General features: G+C 45.1%; 1 protein-coding gene across 3 annotated transcripts in view; it reads left to right on the top strand.

Annotated features, from left to right (window-relative positions):
• BBS9 (Bardet-Biedl syndrome 9) overlaps positions 1–19,109 on the top strand; it is a 66,121-nt gene extending 47,012 nt beyond the window's left edge. The window contains exons 18-22 of one of the 3 annotated variants that reach the window (XM_075677780.1): positions 2,939–3,091; positions 3,314–3,496; positions 9,558–9,753; positions 14,685–14,777; positions 18,256–19,109. In XM_075677780.1, the coding sequence (XP_075533895.1) occupies positions 2,939–3,091; positions 3,314–3,496; positions 9,558–9,753; positions 14,685–14,777; positions 18,256–18,365 (735 nt within the window). In that variant the 3' untranslated portion in view covers positions 18,366–19,109. The remainder of the gene's footprint in view (positions 1–2,938; positions 3,092–3,313; positions 3,497–9,557; positions 9,754–14,684; positions 14,778–18,255) is intronic. The other 2 variants (XM_075677768.1, XM_075677788.1) reach the window with 2 other exon arrangements.
• Positions 19,110–19,884: the final 775 nt, after the last annotated feature.

Here is a 19,884-nt window from a genome sequence, read left to right as displayed (position 1 = left end):
GTGCGTGCGTGCGTGCGTGCGTGCGTGCGTGCGTGCGTGCGTGCGTGCGTGCGTGCGTGTGTGTGTGTGTGTGTGTGTGTGTGTGTGTGTGTGTGTGTGTGTGTGTGTGTGTGTGTGTGTGTGTGTGTGTGTGTGTGTGTGTGTGTGTGTGTGTGTGTGTGTGTGTGTGTGTGTGTGTGTGTGTGTGTGTGTGTGTGTGTGTGTGTGTGTGTGTGTGTGTGTGTGTGTGTGTGTGTGTGTGTGTGTGTGTGTGTGTGTGTGTGTGTGTGTGTGTGTGTGTGTGTGTGTGTGTGTGTGTGTGTGTGTGTGTGTGTGTGTGTGTGTGTGTGTGTGTGTGTGTGTGTGTGTGTGTGTGTGTGTGTGTGTGTGTGTGTGTGTGTGTGTGTGTGTGTGTGTGTGTGTGTGTGTGTGTGTGTGTGTGTGTGTGTGTGTGTGTGTGTGTGTGTGTGTGTGTGTGTGTGTGTGTGTGTGTGTGTGTGTGTGTGTGTGTGTGTGTGTGTGTGTGTGTGTGTGTGTGTGTGTGTGTGTGTGTGTGTGTGTGTGTGTGTGTGTGTGTGTGTGTGTGTGTGTGTGTGTGTGTGTGTGTGTGTGTGTGTGTGTGTGTGTGTGTGTGTGTGTGTGTGTGTGTGTGTGTGTGTGTGTGTGTGTGTGTGTGTGTGTGTGTGTGTGTGTGTGTGTGTGTGTGTGTGTGTGTGTGTGTGTGTGTGTGTGTGTGTGTGTGTGTGTGTGTGTGTGTGTGTGTGTGTGTGTGTGTGTGTGTGTGTGTGTGTGTGTGTGTGTGTGTGTGTGTGTGTGTGTGTGTGTGTGTGTGTGTGTGTGTGTGTGTGTGTGTGTGTGTGTGTTGCGCTGCTAAGCACGAGGTCGCGGGATGAAATCCCGGCCGCGGCTGCCGCATTTCGATGGGGGCGAAATGCAAAACGCCCGTTTACCGTGCATTGGGGGCACGTTAAAAATCCCCGGGTTGTCAAAATTAATCTGGAGCCCCCACTACGGCGCGCCTCGTAGTCAAAGCGTCGTTTTGGCACGTAAAATCCCAGAAATAATACTCTTTGGTCAGTTTGAGGGTGTCTACGGTGCCATGGCTTTTCCTCTACATCACCGTACCACATGACATAAGGTGCCTGGGACATCATAGTACCTGCAGAAGTATGAATGCTGAGTGGGTAAGATTCGTTGCAATAGGATACCGTAGACGTAGATGTAGGTTTGTAATTGAATCGTTTTATTTTTATTTTGGTAATGAAAATCGTGCGAGGGCGACACGATTCAGAGCGTTTGTGCACGTGACAACCTTCTGGTGTACTAACTAGCAACTTTTTTGGCGTCTGTAATGTCACTGTTACATTTCGAATCATAGGGAAAGCGAAAGTAACCCTCCTCCCCCCCTAACTTTTTTCTGTTTATCATATTATACGCGGAAAAATTGGTCAGTTGAAGTGTTTCTGTTAAGAGGAAGCTTTAACACGGGCCCAACTCCGACGTGGCCTACTCAAATACATGTAAAACGCAAAAACGTTTTTCTGAGATAACCCCTGGACCGATTTTAATGAAATTTATTGAATTTGAGAGAGAAAGGTCAATTCTAGTGACTGTTGGAAGCGGAATTTCTATTTAGGGCCTGAATTTTGTTGGAAGGTTTTTCAAGAATTAGAAAGTTTGAAAAGAAATGTAAGCACGAAATTTACAAATTAATAGCTCTGCATACAGAACAGACATCGCGGTTCTGTAAACGGAATCCATTAGGTAATTCAAAGCGGACAAATTCGATATGTCGATTTTTATCTTATGTGAATTCGTTACGTTGTGTACAAGGGTTCTGTAAAAGCTGCATATCATTATTTCAAAATTTGTTGAGATTCATGTGTAACAATGTCAATTTTGTCCGCTTTAGATGTACTATTATTATATGCAATTCACATAATTGTGATATAATTTCTCATTACTGAGTTAGAGAGTTGTAAACTTAATAGTTTCGTTTTCTAAAAATTTGCGATTTTTGTCAATTTTTATTAAAAAATGGCAACATAAATCAAAAATTTGAAAACAACACTCACTAGATTTTAAGTTTTTCTTTTCAATGCAACAAACCTCGTCAAATTTGCAGCGGTTGCCGAGACAAACGATTTCTCCTTTTACTGTATTTAGATAGGAGCACCAGAGCTAAAGCTTCCTCTTAATAGTTGTCAGCATTCTGCAATGCGTGATAAGAACGGGATAATTTCACGCTTTCTTAGAGAGAATATTGACGTTTAGGAGCCAATGTACTTCGTCTGGATTAACTCTTGCACAACAGCGTTAATGGAAACATTCATGTTATTTCCTGCAGCATATAATACCGGCTAAAGTGAAATATTCGACAAATTGAATATCTGCTCGACGGTGTCTTATCATCGCTAGAAAACTAGTCCCGCAATGGTGCGCGTAGAGCAGCGCTATGGCATTCGTGCTGGAGTGAGTGAGAGAGAGAGAGAAAAAAAAGGAAGGCAGGGATGTTAACCAGTCAAGAGTCCGGTTGGCTACCCTACGCTGGGGGAAATGAAAAGGGTAATATAAAATATAACAAATATAAAAGGGTAATAAGAAAGAATAGAGGGAGGGCGGAATGCGGTGAATGTGTGCACATTCATGGACATCACTAGGCAGTCGATGGCGCAATTGTAGGTCAGACGTCAAAAGAACATGAAAATTGTTGAAACCTCCAGTGTCACATCCGGCAGATAGCTGCTCGCGATTTTTTCACTTGTTTTGGGATGCTGTGTGGATACTTCCTATTAACGACTGGTATTTTCTGTAGAGTATTTTAGTTTGGTGGAGACGACTATAGCGCGCTGTGTGACATGGACTGATGCGTGATACGTTCATGGAATGATTACTGTCGTAAACAGCTTGTGTTTGATAGCTTCCGTTGATAACTCTGATTTGTTTTTCATTCCCACAGATTAGGCAGGAAGCACTAGAAGTTGAAGAACTACTAAGCCAAAGAGCAGCTCAATTTCGCGTAGTACAAAAATGTGTTCTTACCAAGCTCAAGGACAAGACTCCCACTCCACTGAACAATTTTGATTCCTTGTTGGAAGTTACACAGAGAGAGGTGAGAGTTCTACATGACGGGTTGTTTTGTAGATTACTTTCTCGAAGCAGCATCTACTGCAGTTGCCGCTATCCTGGTTTCCTTCGGCGCTTGTAACACTGCCGCAGCTCTTGCACGGTGCAGAGTTGGAAGCCTTTATTTGACTTTCTTTTATTCTTTATGCCTTGCGGAAAATCCTCTCGAATAAAATTTTTTAAAATTTTTTCTGTGCTGCTTTTTCAGCTGCTGTCCCTGGGTAAGCGCGCAGTGGAGATAACGAATGAATACCAACGCATGCTGTCAAAGCTAAGTTCAGCGAGTCAACTGCTCGTCTTACTACTAAAGCTGAAAACACAAATGAGTACTGAAGACCACAAGCTCTTGCAAGACGTCTTTCATGTGGACCTGGAAGCACCTATTACAGAGGTAGGATTGTATTTAAAAACTATTACATGGATTACCAAGACAGATTTGGCACACACACGCACACACACACACACACGCACGCACACACGCATGCATGCACGCATGCACGCACGCACGCACGCACGCACGCACACACACAGCCGCAGAAAAGCACTAATAGTGTGTGTAATTTTCTTTTTTTATAGAAGAAAATGATCTTGAAATAATATGGTCATGTCATTATGGAGGAGGTTCCGTCTGCAAGTCGAGTAACCAAGGGGTTATTTTTGAACTACAACGTGCACAAGCTAAACATGTAATTCATTGGTCTTCATTGCTATTCAGAATAGCAAAACGTTCATCACAGACGTAAAATATTTGTCTAAATAAATAAGAAGCCTACCTCGAAGTTTGATTCTGTTCAGTTCCTCACAGTGTGTGTATATATATATATATATATATATATATATATATATATATATATATATATATATATATATATAAACACACATACATAAAACACACATATGTGTATGTGTGTTATATAAAAACACACATACGAAAAAGTGAATGATCAAAAAGAAGCGCTTTGCATGTTTGCGAAGTGCTTACCACTGGTAGCTATAAAATATTTTAGTGATAGTGAATGAATCTTACCGGGTAGAGAATTCCAAATATCTATTGTACGTGCAAAAAGACTATTTGAATGTGTTAGTACGAGCATAAATCGGTGTTACGTTCAAGGCGTGGGAGCTACGGGTACAACTTGCGTTAGTAAATGTGGTATAGTTACAATCAGAAAGACCAGAGGTGCAGTTATTAAATAAACGTTTCAAGGCTGCAGTGAAATAACGTGAAAGTAATGGCTCAATGTTAAAAGATTGCTGAGCCTGTGTTGGTTGGTGAGAAACTGCGGCTGTAATTTTGGAAAATGAAGCGTATAGATTTTCGTAGGACGATATTGAGCGAGCTTATTTTACATTGTTTGTAGGGGAACCATTCGACAGATGCATATTCTAGAACATGGTGAATTAACGTTTTCCATAAAAGCAATTCAATATCGCGGGGGTTCGTAGCTAAAGTGCGGCGCAAATAACCTAATTTTTTAGGGCTTTCCCGTTTACATATTTGATGTGTTTAGTTAGACCAAGAAAGATGTTCTGTTGGAATGACTCCTAAGTATTTAAATTGAGACACTCTTTTAAGTTGGATGCCATTCAGGGAATAATCGAACGAGATGGGGCTCTTCCTATTTGCAAATGACGTCACGACCGTTTTGCTACAGTTGATGTTCATTTGCCAGTTTTGCACCAAGCGCGGAAAGACAAGGATTGGGCAAGACGGTGATGGTCATCAATGGAGTAATAGTTTCGTATAATACACAGTCATTTGCATAGAGTCTGATCTTAGTTGACGCACTACGCTGTAAATCATTAATATCTATTAGAATTAATAAAGGGCCTAATACGGATTCCTGAGGAACGCCTGACGTAACGTCGACAGGAGCTGATTCCACTGAGTTAAAAGAAACAAATTGTGAGGGACATCGAAGAAAACTGGCTATCCAAGAAACAAGACAGGGATTATTGAATATGGCGTTTAATTTTACCCGTACTTTAGAATGAATCACAAAGCCAAAGCTTTAAAGAAATCAATAAAAATGGAATGCACTTGATTACCTATGTCTAGATTAGAAGCGATATCATGAACAAAATCTACTAATTGCGTTACAGTGCTATAACCACGACAGAAACCATCAGATGCTAGAACTTCATTAGAGTTAAGAAATTCGATTATATGTTTGTGAATAATCTGCTCAAACATCTTGCATGACTGCAGGGTGTGAGAGATATCGGCCTGTAGTTAGAAGTTGTTTATCACCTGATTTATACAAAGGCCGGACTTTGGCTGTTTTCTATTTAGCTGGTATTTCATCATAGTCTAAGGATTTCTGGAAGATGTCAGTAATGTACTGAGCTCTCCAAAGGGAGTATGTTACAAGGAAAGAATTCGGTATACCATCTGAACTGGTACACTTTTTAGTGTAGAGGTTCAAGATTAGGTTTAATACACCATCAGAACTTATTACAATACCGCCTAGTTTATTAGTTTGTGCTTCATAACTAAACTTTGGAACTACATAGTTACCGAGCGTGAAAACAGATTCGAATACGAGTTAAAAGCATTCGAAACTACGATGAGGTCGTTAGTAATAGCGTCGTTAATCTTGAAAGAGCTACTGCGCGTTGCACTAGGTAAAATTGATGTCCAGAACCTGCGAGGATTTGATTTAAGTAGTATAGGGAGTTGCACTGAAAAATAGAAATCTTTAAAATTTTTAGTACGAGTACGAAGTTCCTTTTTGGCTTTCTCAAGAGGAACTAAAAGCGCAGGATCAGAATGCTTTAATTTACGCAGTCTATCGACACGGCGTGACAGGTGCAAGATATCCCAGTTAATCCAAGGAAGTTTATTATTTATCTTTCTTGTTTTTAATGGAACGTAATTATAGTTGCAAGATTTCACTAACGACTCAAAACAGTCAGCAAGACTGTCAACATAACATTCGGTAGTGAGCGAGAAAAACTGGTCAAAGTTCTGTGCCAGAGTATCAGTGATAGACGTATCCTCAGCCTTGTTAAAATCATGAAATGTGGAATATATAGCTAAAGCGTTCATGTGGGATAGGATAGTTAATGTGTACGAGAACTGCGTTATGGTCTAAGATCCCTTCCCAAGATATCATACTTAAAGTCTAAATGAGTAATACTGTCACTGATAAACACTAAATCAAGTATGGAGTTCTGCCACGTATTCTTATTAACTAATTGTATCAGGTTATGTAACAAAGAAGACGTAATTAAGTCTCTACAAATAGAGGCACTAGTGGCGGAATATGTGAGGGAAGGCAACTGAATGCTGTGGACATTAAAGTCGCCAAGATCGATTAACTTGGAACTGTCGAGACTATGGTCGTGTATAAAATGCGAAATATTATCGAACAATTCACTAGGGCTATCATGGGGGCAATAAAGACCAAAAATCGTTAAATTGTTCTTATGAACTAGTAACTTGCACCAAACCGATTCTAGTTTGCAGGACCTGGTAGATCCTTAAAGTTAAAATCTGAACGTAAAACCAAAGCAACACCACCGCCTTTCTTAATCTGACGGTCATAACGGACAGCAATGTAACCATGCAGGAGGCGTGAATTCTGAGTCTTGAACAACTTCATGAAGCCATGTTTCTGTGATGCATATAAAATGAGGAGAATATGATGAAACAAGAGTAAGAAACTGGGAATTTGTTAGTTATGCTTCTGGCATTAACTTTCAAAAGCGCAAGATCTGTGGCATAGTGATCAGATTGTCAACCTAGTGATGGTGATACATTCAGAAATCTTGCGCTAGAATCAAAACTAGGAGCTATTACAAAACAATTTGAGCCACTGTCCCAGTTGTAGGGAACGTTATCTATAAGTAAATGATTGAACCTCATTTTAATAACCGAGCCGTTATTCCGCTGCTCAACCGAAGCGTCCCACAGCTTTTTACGTAGTGCGCGCACTCTCGACGAAAAATCTTGGGAAAGTTTCATGCCGGAATTCTTCAGTTTATAAGCTTTTTCAGCATCACTAGCTTATTGCTGAAATCAAGCAATTTTAAAATGATAAGGCGAGAACCCCCAGGGCGTATTCTGCCAAACCTATGTGTGTGTATATTTATATATGGGTCATTCCACGCCAACTGTCCCAACCTTGGCGCTCGACCATCAGCGATTTATTTGAAGAAAATTGAGGACTATCTATTTAAAGCAAGAAGACTTTCTGTAAAACATTCTTGCGTCAAAAAAATTTTCAGCACCGCTAGGAACATGTGAAGTTTTTTAGAAAGCTCGAAAGTATGAGTCGTAAAAGGCATTGTCAAAAAATTTTCTCTTCTTAATTAGGCGAGCACACAATTTTTCCTTGAGAATGAAGATAGGCTTTTCACTTCAAAATGGTGTTATCGGTCTTTACGTTTCCGTGAGTTTTTTATACGGCACTAAATATACAAAATTTGGTGCATATTGGGAATTTTTTTGCAGAAAGATAACTCTCACCGAAAGATTATATTTCATAGTAACTAATTTCCTGCAAGTTGTACTGTAAGCGAAAAATAATTTGGGACGAATATAACGTGAAATGGCCTGTACAGCTAGCGACAAAGTAGGAAGAAAGTTAGTTTTAGCCTATGTTTAGTCGTAAATTGAGCATTCAGGTGGTTGGGGTAAAAATACGCTAAATAGTGTATTTATTAGAAACATCCATTGCCTACAAACTGAGAAATTTTTATCAAATTACTTTTTGTTTTAAGCTTTAAAAACAATTTTGAATTTGTGTTATACCGGTCTCTGTGCTTGCACGTATTTCCCCTTCGGAGGAAAGCGTCCTAGCTGTAAGCACAACTTGCGCGGACGCAAAATTTCCTCAGTCCATGGAGGAACATCTAGACAAGATAATCAGCTCCTCAAGTTTTTACCTGAGTGCTTTATTAGAAATTATTAGCCTAGCCAATAAAAAACGCGAGCCCCAATAGAGCGCATTTAACCGGATGTCGCCGTACACCGACGGCCTGCATAGCTTCGTCACGCGGCATCGGAAAGTTACGCCGGTGAGTACAGAGTGCAGTTACGTACACTAAGATTTAGAAATGGGCCAAAACTTTGTGAATAAGAAAACAATCTGTTGCTTTATTACGGCAAATATGTAGCACATATCAGCCAACACAATCGTGTTTTAGAGACCATGTTGGCAATGGTGTTAGAGGAGTGATGTGGACTCGTCATTAAATGTTTGGCATGCTTAAGTTCGAACTACTGTATTTAATAAGATGATGGAAAGAAATAAATACGTTCAGTTGCTCGCCCTCTCTGTCTTTCTTGTAGTTAAATGTTAAATTCAGACCGAATGAGGCAGTCCGCTGACCTTTGTGAAGCGCAGGACTTAACATCCAGTCTTCGATAACTGAAGAAAAATATGGGAATCAATACAGAATAATACATACAAAGCAAACATGCATCGCAAACTACGATGCAGTGCAGTTAACCAGGAAAGAAGGATACCGAAATGATTTCTTTGCAAAACAAGCTTTCGGCTGCAGTGAATTGTGGCACGCTATCAAAATAACATTGTCCCACGATTTTGCAGCATTCACGCAAAACCAACTCTGACATTTCCTTCAGTAGAACGGAGTTTATGAACACTTGAATAGGTGTGTCTTATCTCTGAACTTTCGGTATTTTTGTAGACGTAAACGTTCTACAGCTGCGTTGTGGTTCCCCCGTCTTGACCAAAAGTAGCACTTAATCACGCTAGCGAAGGCACTGTGGAGTCCGCATCAATATAGAGCTGTCGTGATTTCTCATGTCTGCGCAGAGCATTTGCTGACGAAAGCTGCTTCTGCTTGCAATGGCATCCGATGTACTACAAGCTGTCATGCCTTAAAAGAAAAAGCTATCAGCCTCTCGCATCCCCCAAAGTGTTCCAAAAACATCCTCCTTGCACTCAGATTAAAGGATAAGTAGCGAGACTTTGAGAATGGAACTGTTCCTGACAACTAGCCTGAGAGCATTCGGTAACGTCTTACACGCGTGAACAGCTGTAGGATGATTCTACGTGGCACCTTTTTCTGGCTCCGCAAGCGGCCTTTTCGCGGGCAGTAAGTTGAAACGCTTAGATCGGTCGGTCCCGTCGATGCCAAGAGACGTGCACCGTGTCCTGAGAGGAAAGAGCTTGCATAAAGCCAAGTCGCCTCACTGCTAGTAGCTAGTGTGCGTGCTTCAAAGGCAAACATTTACTAATATCTATCTTGGCTTGAGCTTTAAAAACATATTGAAGACTTCATTGCTCTAAAAGAGAAGAAGAAAAAATGCCGTAAGGTTAATCCTGGATTTCATGGAAGGTAAAGCGCAAGACAGGTTTCAACATTTTTGCGTTTGTATGCTCCTCTGAGGGGAGCTATATAACATCGCCTACCTCTGACGAGCGTTGTTCCCTTGGCAACTTCAGTAAATCTCTATTCATTTATTCATTCTCTGGAAGGGCTGGGAGGAGAAGCTGGAAGCGGCCATATGCAGCCAGCTGCAGGCGGGTGAGCCTGATGAGGAACTACCACCGGTGCCCACGGAGCTGACGCCTCTCAAAGACGTGACCCGGCTTAAGCAGCTCATCGCCATCATGTTCGAGAAGGTTCTTGATGGCCTGCGTTTGTCGCAGAACGGCCCGCCCAGCCGCAAAGGTGGGCTTCTCTACAAGTTTACGTGAGAATGAATAATTTGACAAGAGGCTGCCTACTAGGTGTTTGAAAATGTTGAGCGAAGTATGTTCGCGTGGCGCACTAGTGCGTAAAGAGAGGCCCTCTCGCGTTATATTTAGCCTCTCTCTCTCTCTCTCTCTCTCTCTCTCTCTCTCTCTCTCTCTCTCTATATATATATATATATATATATATATATATATATATATATATATATATATATATATATATATATATATATATATATGGATATAGTCTCCATATTTAGCGATAGTTTCGCCTCTTCCCGATATATAAGTTGACAGATGCCACTTTTTCCTAATCCCACCAGATGTCGCAACGGCAACAGTACTTTTTTTTATTCAGATAAAAATAAACAGAAGAGTTGTCGCCGTTCACTGCAACGTCGACACCTTCTCGCTTGATTGTGATTGATAATATATATGATGAAAAATAGAGTAAATTGTAAAGAGAGAAGCAGAAAATCGGCCGTCCGCCAGAACGCCTGGTTCACTTCTGCCTCGCCTTCATTCCTCGCGCTCGCTGTGCGAGCGCCCTAGGCCAAGTGCGCACTTAGTCTTCACACTCGGCCATGCTGCAAGTTTCCGGCGCGGTTTGCAACTACGCAACTTAGCAGGCAAGCAACTTGTCCAGGGGCTGTAGTCGTTATTGGTGAGCCGTTCAGCGTGCCACCAGTTTCTCTGGCGGGCGACACTGGCTGTCGCGAGCTGGTCGCAGGTCTCGCCGACGGTTACGCCGTCGCAACTGGGCAGGTACGGCACAAGATCCTGTACAGTGGATAGCCGCCGCTCTGCTCAGTCGTCGCGTGCTTCGCAGTGGTCACACTGACTGATCGAGGCTCGTCATTGAGCTCGAATCCGCCGAACCTGACGAAAAATCGCGTGCCTTGCGCGATTGATATTTTGCCCGTCGCTTGCGGTGTCTTGCACATCTTTCGTCTCTTTCGCGTGCGGGCAGGCCTTTGATGATGATGACCTTCAGCGAGGCCTCCTTCAGCGCGGTGTGAACGGCGGCGAATTAATTAAGCCAACGACTGCGTGGACATCCAAGGATGTGGCTCCGCTACGAGTCAGGAAGCATGTCCCTGCTACGATCCGAGGACAGATCGAGTTGCCTAAGCTGTAACAGCGGCGCCTCTATGCGACCCGGCGTTGATGTCTTTGGGGGCCGTTTCACTGACTGCTGTGGACCAAGAGTGGTCTCGGTGTCTGGAATTGATGGTACGGTGTCGAAAGCCGACGCAGAGTCCAATACCTTTTGTGGAAAAAACGGCTAGCATCCGCAGTCTACCGCGGAGCAGGCTGCGAGCCCATCTTCTAAAACCTTTCCTGTGTTACGTTTCGCCTACGACGCGCGGTATAGCCGGCGCGGATGCAACGGACGCTGGGGCTTCGTTCAAAGCGGCAGACATTTTTTGGCCCGTTCGGCGCCGCCGCTACGCCTCCCCGCCAAGCGCGTCCAGGCATGTTCCAATGCCACGTGTATTCATGTGCGTGTGTGTGTGTATGTGCATGTTGGTGCCCACGCTTGTCGAAGCGCGGCAGCCGGGGAGAGGAGCTCCCCCAACTGTGAAGCGAGGGGGTCTGACCGGCGCCGACACGACGTATGCGCCACCTTCTCTTCCCATTGTGCCCGAACGGCGCCGGCACGACGGCTACGCCACCTTCTCATCCCATTGTTCCCGAGCGGCACAGTCACGTGCTCGTCTATAGAGGGGTTCCTTCTTGCCCTCAACTGCGAGAGTATAAAAACAGCTGCCCCCGGACGCCAAGGAGGGCTCCGATTTCTTCTGTTGAGTAACGTGCACTCCCGTCTCTCTACTTCGGTCAACCTGACCGCCAACTCTTTGCGATGTTAGAATAAACAAGTTGTTTTGTTGTTACCAGTCGACTCATGCTTTGCCGGGACCTTCGGATGCTTCCAGTTGTGCCCCAGGCCACCAGGCCAACGCTACCCTTGGGGCTTGCGACCCAGGTGCAACAACGGGCGTCAGCGCCGAGTTCCCAACAACTCGTGCCAGCGGTGCGATTCCAACACCGGGTACAGCTGCAGCGGCGAGATCGTGCAACTCCAGAGCTTCACTGGGTTGCCGCCGCAGCGGCTCGGCTGGCGAAGACTGCCAAGTCGAAGCAGCAGTGGGGGTCTGCTGCGTGTTTACGAGTTGGACCGGATGGCGTTGGATTGTGAAGTGCCACCCGGTGGTGGAACGACACGGGAGTGGTAGTCGTCATGAGCTTCTCACCATCTGGGGTGGAGCCAGCGGCGACACCCGGTGAGCCGGTTCCTGCGGCGGAGCATCCTGCGGGTCGCTCTGTCGAGGCTTTACTGGGCACGACTGTTTCGTGAAGGTGGTGTATCTGACGAGGTCCGGTCGCTAAGCAGTGCTGGTCGGGCTCGTCGCAGGCAAACGCGAGCGGGTGGAATACAGCCATCAATGCTGTGCTTCATTCTGCCCAGGACGTCATGAGGCTGTGACCCATGGCCGGGAAAGCGTGGACGGCGTTCCCTACAGAAACTGTCAATGTTGTGCAGCCGTATTTCTAAAACAAGTAAAAAACCTGATTGTGAAAAGAACCACGTGAAGTTTGTAGATCGCAGTGTCGGTGTGGTTTATAAGATTCCCTTGTCATGTGGCAAAGTGTATGTAGGGCAGTCAGGCCGCTGTGTTAACGAGCGCCTTAGAGAACATGAGCGATCCATACCAACAGGCACAGGTTCGCATTTGGCTCAGCATTGTAAAACATGCAAGTGCAAACCCATGTTTCGTGATACCACGATTTTGAAGAAGAGCCGTGACACCACCGCCCGAGAGTTATCGGAAGCATTTTTCATTCAGTCATTGGGGTCACAGTGCATTAGTGTGCCTTCCTTAACCTTGTACAGCGCTGAATTTGGTTTTTTGGATTCTGTCGCATGAGTGCGCTCTTGGGATCGGATGTTGGTGGCTCCACCACATGGTGCTCACTGCGGATGTTCCTCTGGTTTGAGCGGTCTATAAAGGAGTGACGCAATAAAATGATGTCAATTGAGAGTAGCGCCTTGTCCTGTCGTCTTTCTTGTGTCTGTCTTTTTGCGCTAAACAAAGTATTCACGGCGTTCCCTGGCCGCAAAAGGCACAGAGCACGGCGAGAACCATGTCCGAGGCAGCGTGGACGGCATGCCTTGGCTGCTCGGAGATCGAGGGAGCCCCAGGTACGGCATCCATGACAAGGGAAGCGTTGACGGTGTTCTCTCGCCGGAAAGACCCAGGACGCCGAGATGCAGAAGGAAGCAAAGCCTCCGTAGTACGCTACTCAAGGCTGTAGCGCCTTAAGACTGGGCTTCCGCCGGCTGCGCCATTGTAAAGAGAGAAGCAGACAATCGGCCGTCCGCCAGAACGCCTGGTTTACTTCTGCCTTTTTTTCTTCTGCCATTTCTTTCTTGCAAGGAACCTGAACAGGTGACAAATAGCCGTCAGTCGCTTTTTCACGTGGTTCATGTGAGGAGTGCAGGATAGGTCTCTGTTAGTCGCAGCCCCCAAGCAGCCTCCTTTAATGTCTGTATTCCAGTGGGTGTGCGTCACGACGCTGCCGGTTTAGTTGCGTCCTCTTGTCTTTTTCTGAAATCGACTGAACGTCCAGTTTCTGATTATTACGTTTCCGCACGTTTTTCCTTTCGTGTGAAGCGCGACGAAACTTGGGAACGTCTTTACGTACTCTTGTCCAGTATGTGCAGCCGTTGCCAAAAGTCTACAGGCGACTGCACGCCTTCGCCATACAGTATGTCGTTCGACTGTGTGATTTCGTTCCTGTGGCGCTCCTGACACTCCAGGCATCTGGAGCGTGAGTGCGAGAGTTCTTTTTCATTCTCCAGGACGTTGGAACTTATGCCATAGTACTGCAACTTACTTAAATAGCCCATATCGCAGGCAACTTAGCCCTATACACTTTTAACGGATAGTGTAAATGCACTCGGCGAGCTCTTCTTTTATGAGCATGAAGTGCTCGTAGGGGGTGCTAGGCCAGTTTTAGCAAGGTCCCGCGGGCACTTGCCGAGTGTCGCCGATCTCCTTGATGTCGCTGAAATCTCGTTGTGCCTCGCCAGACCCATACTATGTCTATGGTAAAGTTTCGGCGTGCACCATCTATCGCCGACCCTCGAGCAACAGTGAAAGTAACAGGAAAAAGGAAACAGATGAAAGAAACTTCTGCACCGGGGCTAGAACTGGCAATCGAATTAACTACATGCAGATTTTATAGTCCTTGCTTTATAGTAAAGCGACCATCAGCTATACTTGCAAGCGTGCAGATCACGCCTGAGGAGAAAGTGGCCTGCTCTTTATTTTTAGATTTGTTAGGGCCTCAGCGGGGCAGGTTTGTGCTCTTGCATCGAAAACTAGTCTCTCCCCCCCCCCCTTCCCCCGCCATTGGTGCGTGTCACAGTTTTGCGAGGAAACAACTGCGTCCATGCTTTGTCGATGTCAGAGAAGAGACAAGCTTGTATAGATCAGCAAGCTTGGGGCGCTTGCTTGTTGATTGCAATTGGCAAAAGTAGTTGCTCAGGATCAGTTCAAAGCGGAGAAGAGCGAAACGTTGAGAATGAAACAGAAAGTCGAGGTACAAAACGCCCTGAAGCGCCGATGAAAGCACAGCAGCTACGTGTGTGGGTGGGCCTGATGAAAGCTGCGGGCAGGGTCATTCCAACGCACACATTGTGTGGTCGCATTTCATGCGTCGTTCTATTTCCCGGGCCACGGAAGTTGTTTTTGTTTTCTCTGTAGTTTATGTGGCGTATCACCTTTTTCTTCTTTTCTCATTTTTGTCTATCCTTACGGCTGCGTCTTCACACACAAAAAACTAACAAGAAGAAAGACATGCTCACCTTTTGTCAGCTAACATGCCATGATTTGCTTACAGTTGACAACCAAAGCAAGGAAAGCAACCACAAGGAACCCAAGCCGGAAGCTTTCTCTTTGGACACTACTGCCACAAAGTCATCACCAATACCAGGTGCGAAAATAACCTATGCTGCTTTTGCCCATGAGGGATTATCTATTTGTGATGACTTCAACTTGAAATAGCCGCTTTAGCTTGTTAAAAATGTGTATGCTTATTTGAATATAGGCCGATATTAATATTTCAGCAACATCGTACCAAACTTCAGGCGCAATCTACAGAGTGTGTGGAAAGTCGGTGCCTATTTTTAATTTCTCAGCTTAGAAGTTACAAAATTTTAGTTTTATTTGCAAGATTTATTTGCAAGATTGCAAAAGTTAAGTTTTATTTGCAAGATTATCAAAAATTCCTATGCTGCTTCAAGTCTACAATGGAACATTTCTGAGAGTTGTTTGAGTGTGTGCTTGTCTGGGGACGCATGTGCCGTTTGTGTCTATGATCACTGTGTATATCATATCTTCAGTAGCATGCCAGGCAGTCAGCCGGGCAAACGTCTCCAGCTTTACATTAAAGACAGCATATCTCTCAACCCTCTCATATAAGAGCGCCGCGGACTGCTTTGCACGTGCCGATTACACGCGAACAAAGCGTGCGTTGGCTACGCGTATACAGTAGTAGCACCTACGCGTTGTACGGCGAAGTGGCGGTGATTCCATACACAAGTATACTGAGCGTGCCGCACAGGGTGGACATTTAGAAGTGTTAGAACCAAACTAATTTAATGCGAATCGTTCTTTAGATCATCCCAGCAATTTTTCAGTAGGTATAGATAGCTTCTTTTCTCGCATTGTGACGGCCTTCTTAAATAAAAAAAAAAAGAATTCAAGTGTCCGATGGTGAGATTGAACATAAGCCATCCAGCGCAATTGCCTGAGGCTCAAACCATTAGGCTACGATCTAATTTTTTTCTTTATTGCCACATTGAACAGCACAAGCACAGAGAAAGATATATGAGGATGACGAGTCTCTATGAACATGCTTGGCACCATCCCGTTAATATTCAAGCATGTTTAACAATGTTTCAACTCTTGGGAGCCATTCGGGCTTTGGGGTTTGAAACAGGTGCACAGCTATAATTCTACTGTTACTGTCTTTGAAATGTAGCCATATGGGCTTCATGTCTATGTTAGCGTTCCGACCTGCCATCCTAGATCGTCAAATGCAAAAAAATTATGTATAGATCTGTGGGATAGTGTCTCACCAGTTTATCTGCATAGATCACACTATTCTGCAGGCTAGTGAAAAAGCAGTATTGTACCAGCTAGAGTAAAATATTTTTATTCAAATTGTACACAAATACGTTAGATGTGAATACTTATCTGGAGGAAAAGAGATTTTTTTGTACCTTAGGACCTTACTGTTTCATTTGTCGGAAGCCAGAACTGATCGAGCATGCATTTCTATAGATTGTTGTAAAGAATTTTTCTTTCGGAATATCTTACAACCTACTCTCAAAAAAGACCTACCTGTGGACGCTTTCGGCATAAGACTTTTGCCAGTTGAAAATGTGGATGGTATTCCATTTGACCTCATTATGCTCTTGGACCTCCACAACATTGAGCCACGATCGCACGCTTATGTTTCTCTCGCACAATGCAAGTTGGCTCCTTTTCAGACGTCTGGCACGTGCAACACGCCGGGTAGTGCGAGCGGGCGAGCACGTGCGCGTGAGCCCGTTTCCATTCGGCCACCTGCTCGGGAATGATACGCTCGAGTGGATAGTCAATCTCACAAGTGTTTTTCGCGTGCGTCACAGCGCATTCAACAAGTTGCTTATGGGCAACAAGCACTGAAATTTCGCGCGCCGACTGCAGCGCCGTAACACACGGCCTGGCGAGCGGTGGGCACAGTTTACAGTAGTACATGCTACGATTTGGCATAGCCAAATTCACCGCTCATTTCGAAGCACACGCTTCCAGCAACTGATCTGTCTGGGCACCGACGCGCTAGAACGCAACAGCGCATGCGCTCCTCGCAACCCACATGGCCATGCACAGAACTTGGCTGCGAGCATAGGGCTTAGCAAACGTTGATAAAGCGCGCGTCCGCTATTGCTAAATATGTCGCGCCATCCTCGTGGCCTCCTTACCGGGCGGTGTCAGCATATTTTAGTTACACACTCAAACTGCCGTAGCGCCTCCTGGTCAGCGCTGGTTCCCCATAAAAGCGAGAACGTGCCAGTTTCTCCCATTCTACCCTCGTGGCTGCCGGCGCGTTGGGACATTGTGGTGGACTATACGCCGCCTTTGTGGTCGGCCCAAGTCATGACGGAAGAGGCGCTCCGGAACGGTTGCGCAGTGATATCTTGCGTACGTTGGGTGAACAAGGTCGGCTGCCGTCGGATGACGGCGAAAACGCGTGCTGCTGGCCGAGCGTTGTCGATGAGATAAAGAACGCCCTGCCGCTTCCTCGTCGCCAGTCACGACGCAGCCGACCTTGTTCACCGAACCCACGCTTGAGAGCAGCGCGATACCACTGCGCAAGCGCTGCTCCGTCACGTGGCTTCCTTTCATATTTCGCGGGCTTTTTTTGCAAGCCGGAAAAAAGGACTACGTGAGACGTATCGTAAAGGAAACAACTGGATCGGTGGTTTCTGGAAGTGCTCTACAAATACGCGTATCATACTTGGAGCCCTCAGCCAATGATTAAAAAATTAGGTAATTAAACTTAATTAATTAGTGAGCTATGGGGAAAACAAAAAGAATTGTCTGAGTTACTACAGGCTATTGCGAATAGTATGCGTTCGGTTCAGTTCGCTTAAGACGCGCCCTTCATTTTTAAATTCTTGGCTCAAGTTATGTAGGACACCCTGTCATGTATGTAGGACACCCTGTCATGTAGGACACCCTGTCAAGGGTGTTTTCATATATCATATAGTTAGCGATAAAGGAGCACACATATTATTTAAAAAATTTTAGGTGGTCGCCAACACGGTTGTGTCTGTATATATATATATATATATATATATATATAAATCAGTGGAGCATAGAAGCACGTAGGAAAAATAACGGGACTTTACTGACGTTTTGGCCGGGGACCGGTCATCACACGCACACGCACACGCACACGCACACGCACACGCACACGCACACACACGCGCGCGCGCGCGCACGTGTATATACATATATAATGAACGAGAAGAAAGGGGGTTAACCGAGGGGCCCGATTACTTATTAGTCATATTAGGCATATATATATATATATATATATATATATATATATATATATATATATATATATATATATATATATATATATATATATAATTAAATAGAAATTATTTAAGGAGGCTACCTTTAAAACGTAAAGAACTTGAGCGATGCCACAACAAGTTAAAGAGAACACGTACTTGTAATTTCAACACATTCACTGGTTCTGTTTACCTTGTAGCGTCGCTCAAGTTTATATAGATATAATGCTGTTAGAAAAAGGAACAAAAAAAAAGCAAAAGACGGAGTCTCTTTCTTTGTAAACCTATACACCATGGCACTTAGAGTAAAGGTAATCGCAAACGATTTTGTTCTTTCCTTAGGGCCATCGACAAGCAAGCCAGTTCACGACGAAAATGATCTGCAAGAGTGGATGGCTGATTCCGAAGAAACGGAGAGCTCTAACAACAGCTTTCAGCAGAATAGTGCTTAATTTTGTACCCTAGGAGGTTGCAATATAAAAAAGAAGAACATGGGACGTGCGCAGAAAACGACCTGGCACGGGCATTCTTGCTCGTCTGTCATTCTGTTGTTTATGTCATGCGCGCTGACTGTTCAGAAAGCGCACATATTTTGCTGGGGACGCTTGGTAGCAATTAGATGCAATAATGTCTGCAGTTTCGTGAGTTACAAAGTGTATTGCTACCTCATTGCAGACGACCACATGGGCATCGGACACACGCATACTTTACATCTACGCATGGGTGTGCGCCTAAGCGCGTCGAGAACGATCATACCGAGACCGAGAACGATCATGATACAGCAAAATAAAAGGGCCAAATTTACACGTTTGCAGGAATCCTTTAAGCTGAAATCTTTAAAGGCGCACTAACGAGAAAAACTAAATCTGTTTCCTAAGTTCATGTACTACGCGCCGCCTGCGTGCGGTTGAAATGATGTTTCACATCCGCCGCCATAATCGTTAGTGGCGCTGGCCAACATTTCCAATGTTTGATCTAATACACATACAGAAATTTCCAAGAAAGTGGATGAGCGGTGGGAGCTAAGAGTGAGTGAGTGAGTAAAAACTTCATTGAAAATAAATAAAATAAGGCAGGATGTTTGGAGCCCTTATTCCAGCGCCCCACTGGCACGAGCGGCTCGCTGGGCTTGGTCCAGAAGAGCCCATTGGCTCTCCCGACCTACGTCCGCAAGCCATGCCTCCCACTGCTTATTCTTCATTAGTGGATGTTGCTGTATTATGGGGCTGTCTACATGCGGAGGCCTCTCAGGGCACTCCCATGTGATGTCTTTTTGTGTCGGTGTGCCTGTGCACCACGGGCACTCGTCAGTGAACTTCGTAGGGTGTATCCTGTGTAGGTGGTGCCGGTTTGGGTATACGACGCCAGTCCCTCTCCTGTTGGCTGTTTAAATTGGGGTGAGGATGTCCAAAACGTCTCCGCTCCTGCTTTTGCTGTAGGGGGATGTCACGAGAATTCGGTGGAAAGTCGTCACTGGGCCATGCCGTTGCTCGGACGTGTAATCCTCGAGCAATACGGTCTGCCTTCGCGTTTCCTGCCAGTCCCTCGTGTGCCGGACACCATATGATAATGTGGTGCCTTTGTAGTTGACTGTCTAAAATTTTGATTATTGATTGGGGTACCGTTCTATTTAGAAATAGGCGGCAAGCCGCTTGTGAGTCGGTTAATATGACAGCCGAATTGGTTTGGCGCTCGGCGTCCTGAATGGCCAAGGCGATGGCTGCAGCCTCTGCCACGCATGCCGAGGCGGTTTTGAAGGATGCCGTTGTTATGTTGTTGTTGCATGTAGAGACTATGGTGAAAGTGTCTGAGCTGGCTCGACTGGCATCCGTATAATACACCCCCGGTCCCATGCCGAAACGTTTGTGAAGGGTCTTTGCCCTTGCTCTGCGTCGTCCGGGATGGTACTTCGGGTGCATGTTTTTGGGAATTGGGGTCACCGCGAGGTGCGATCGAACATTGCGGTCTATC

Source organism: Dermacentor variabilis, chromosome 1 (assembly GCF_050947875.1).
Source record: "Dermacentor variabilis isolate Ectoservices chromosome 1, ASM5094787v1, whole genome shotgun sequence".
Taxonomy (NCBI): Eukaryota; Metazoa; Arthropoda; class Arachnida; order Ixodida; family Ixodidae; genus Dermacentor; species Dermacentor variabilis.
Note: the sequence above shows the minus strand (reverse complement) of the source record. Positions and strands in the feature narration are given on the sequence as shown.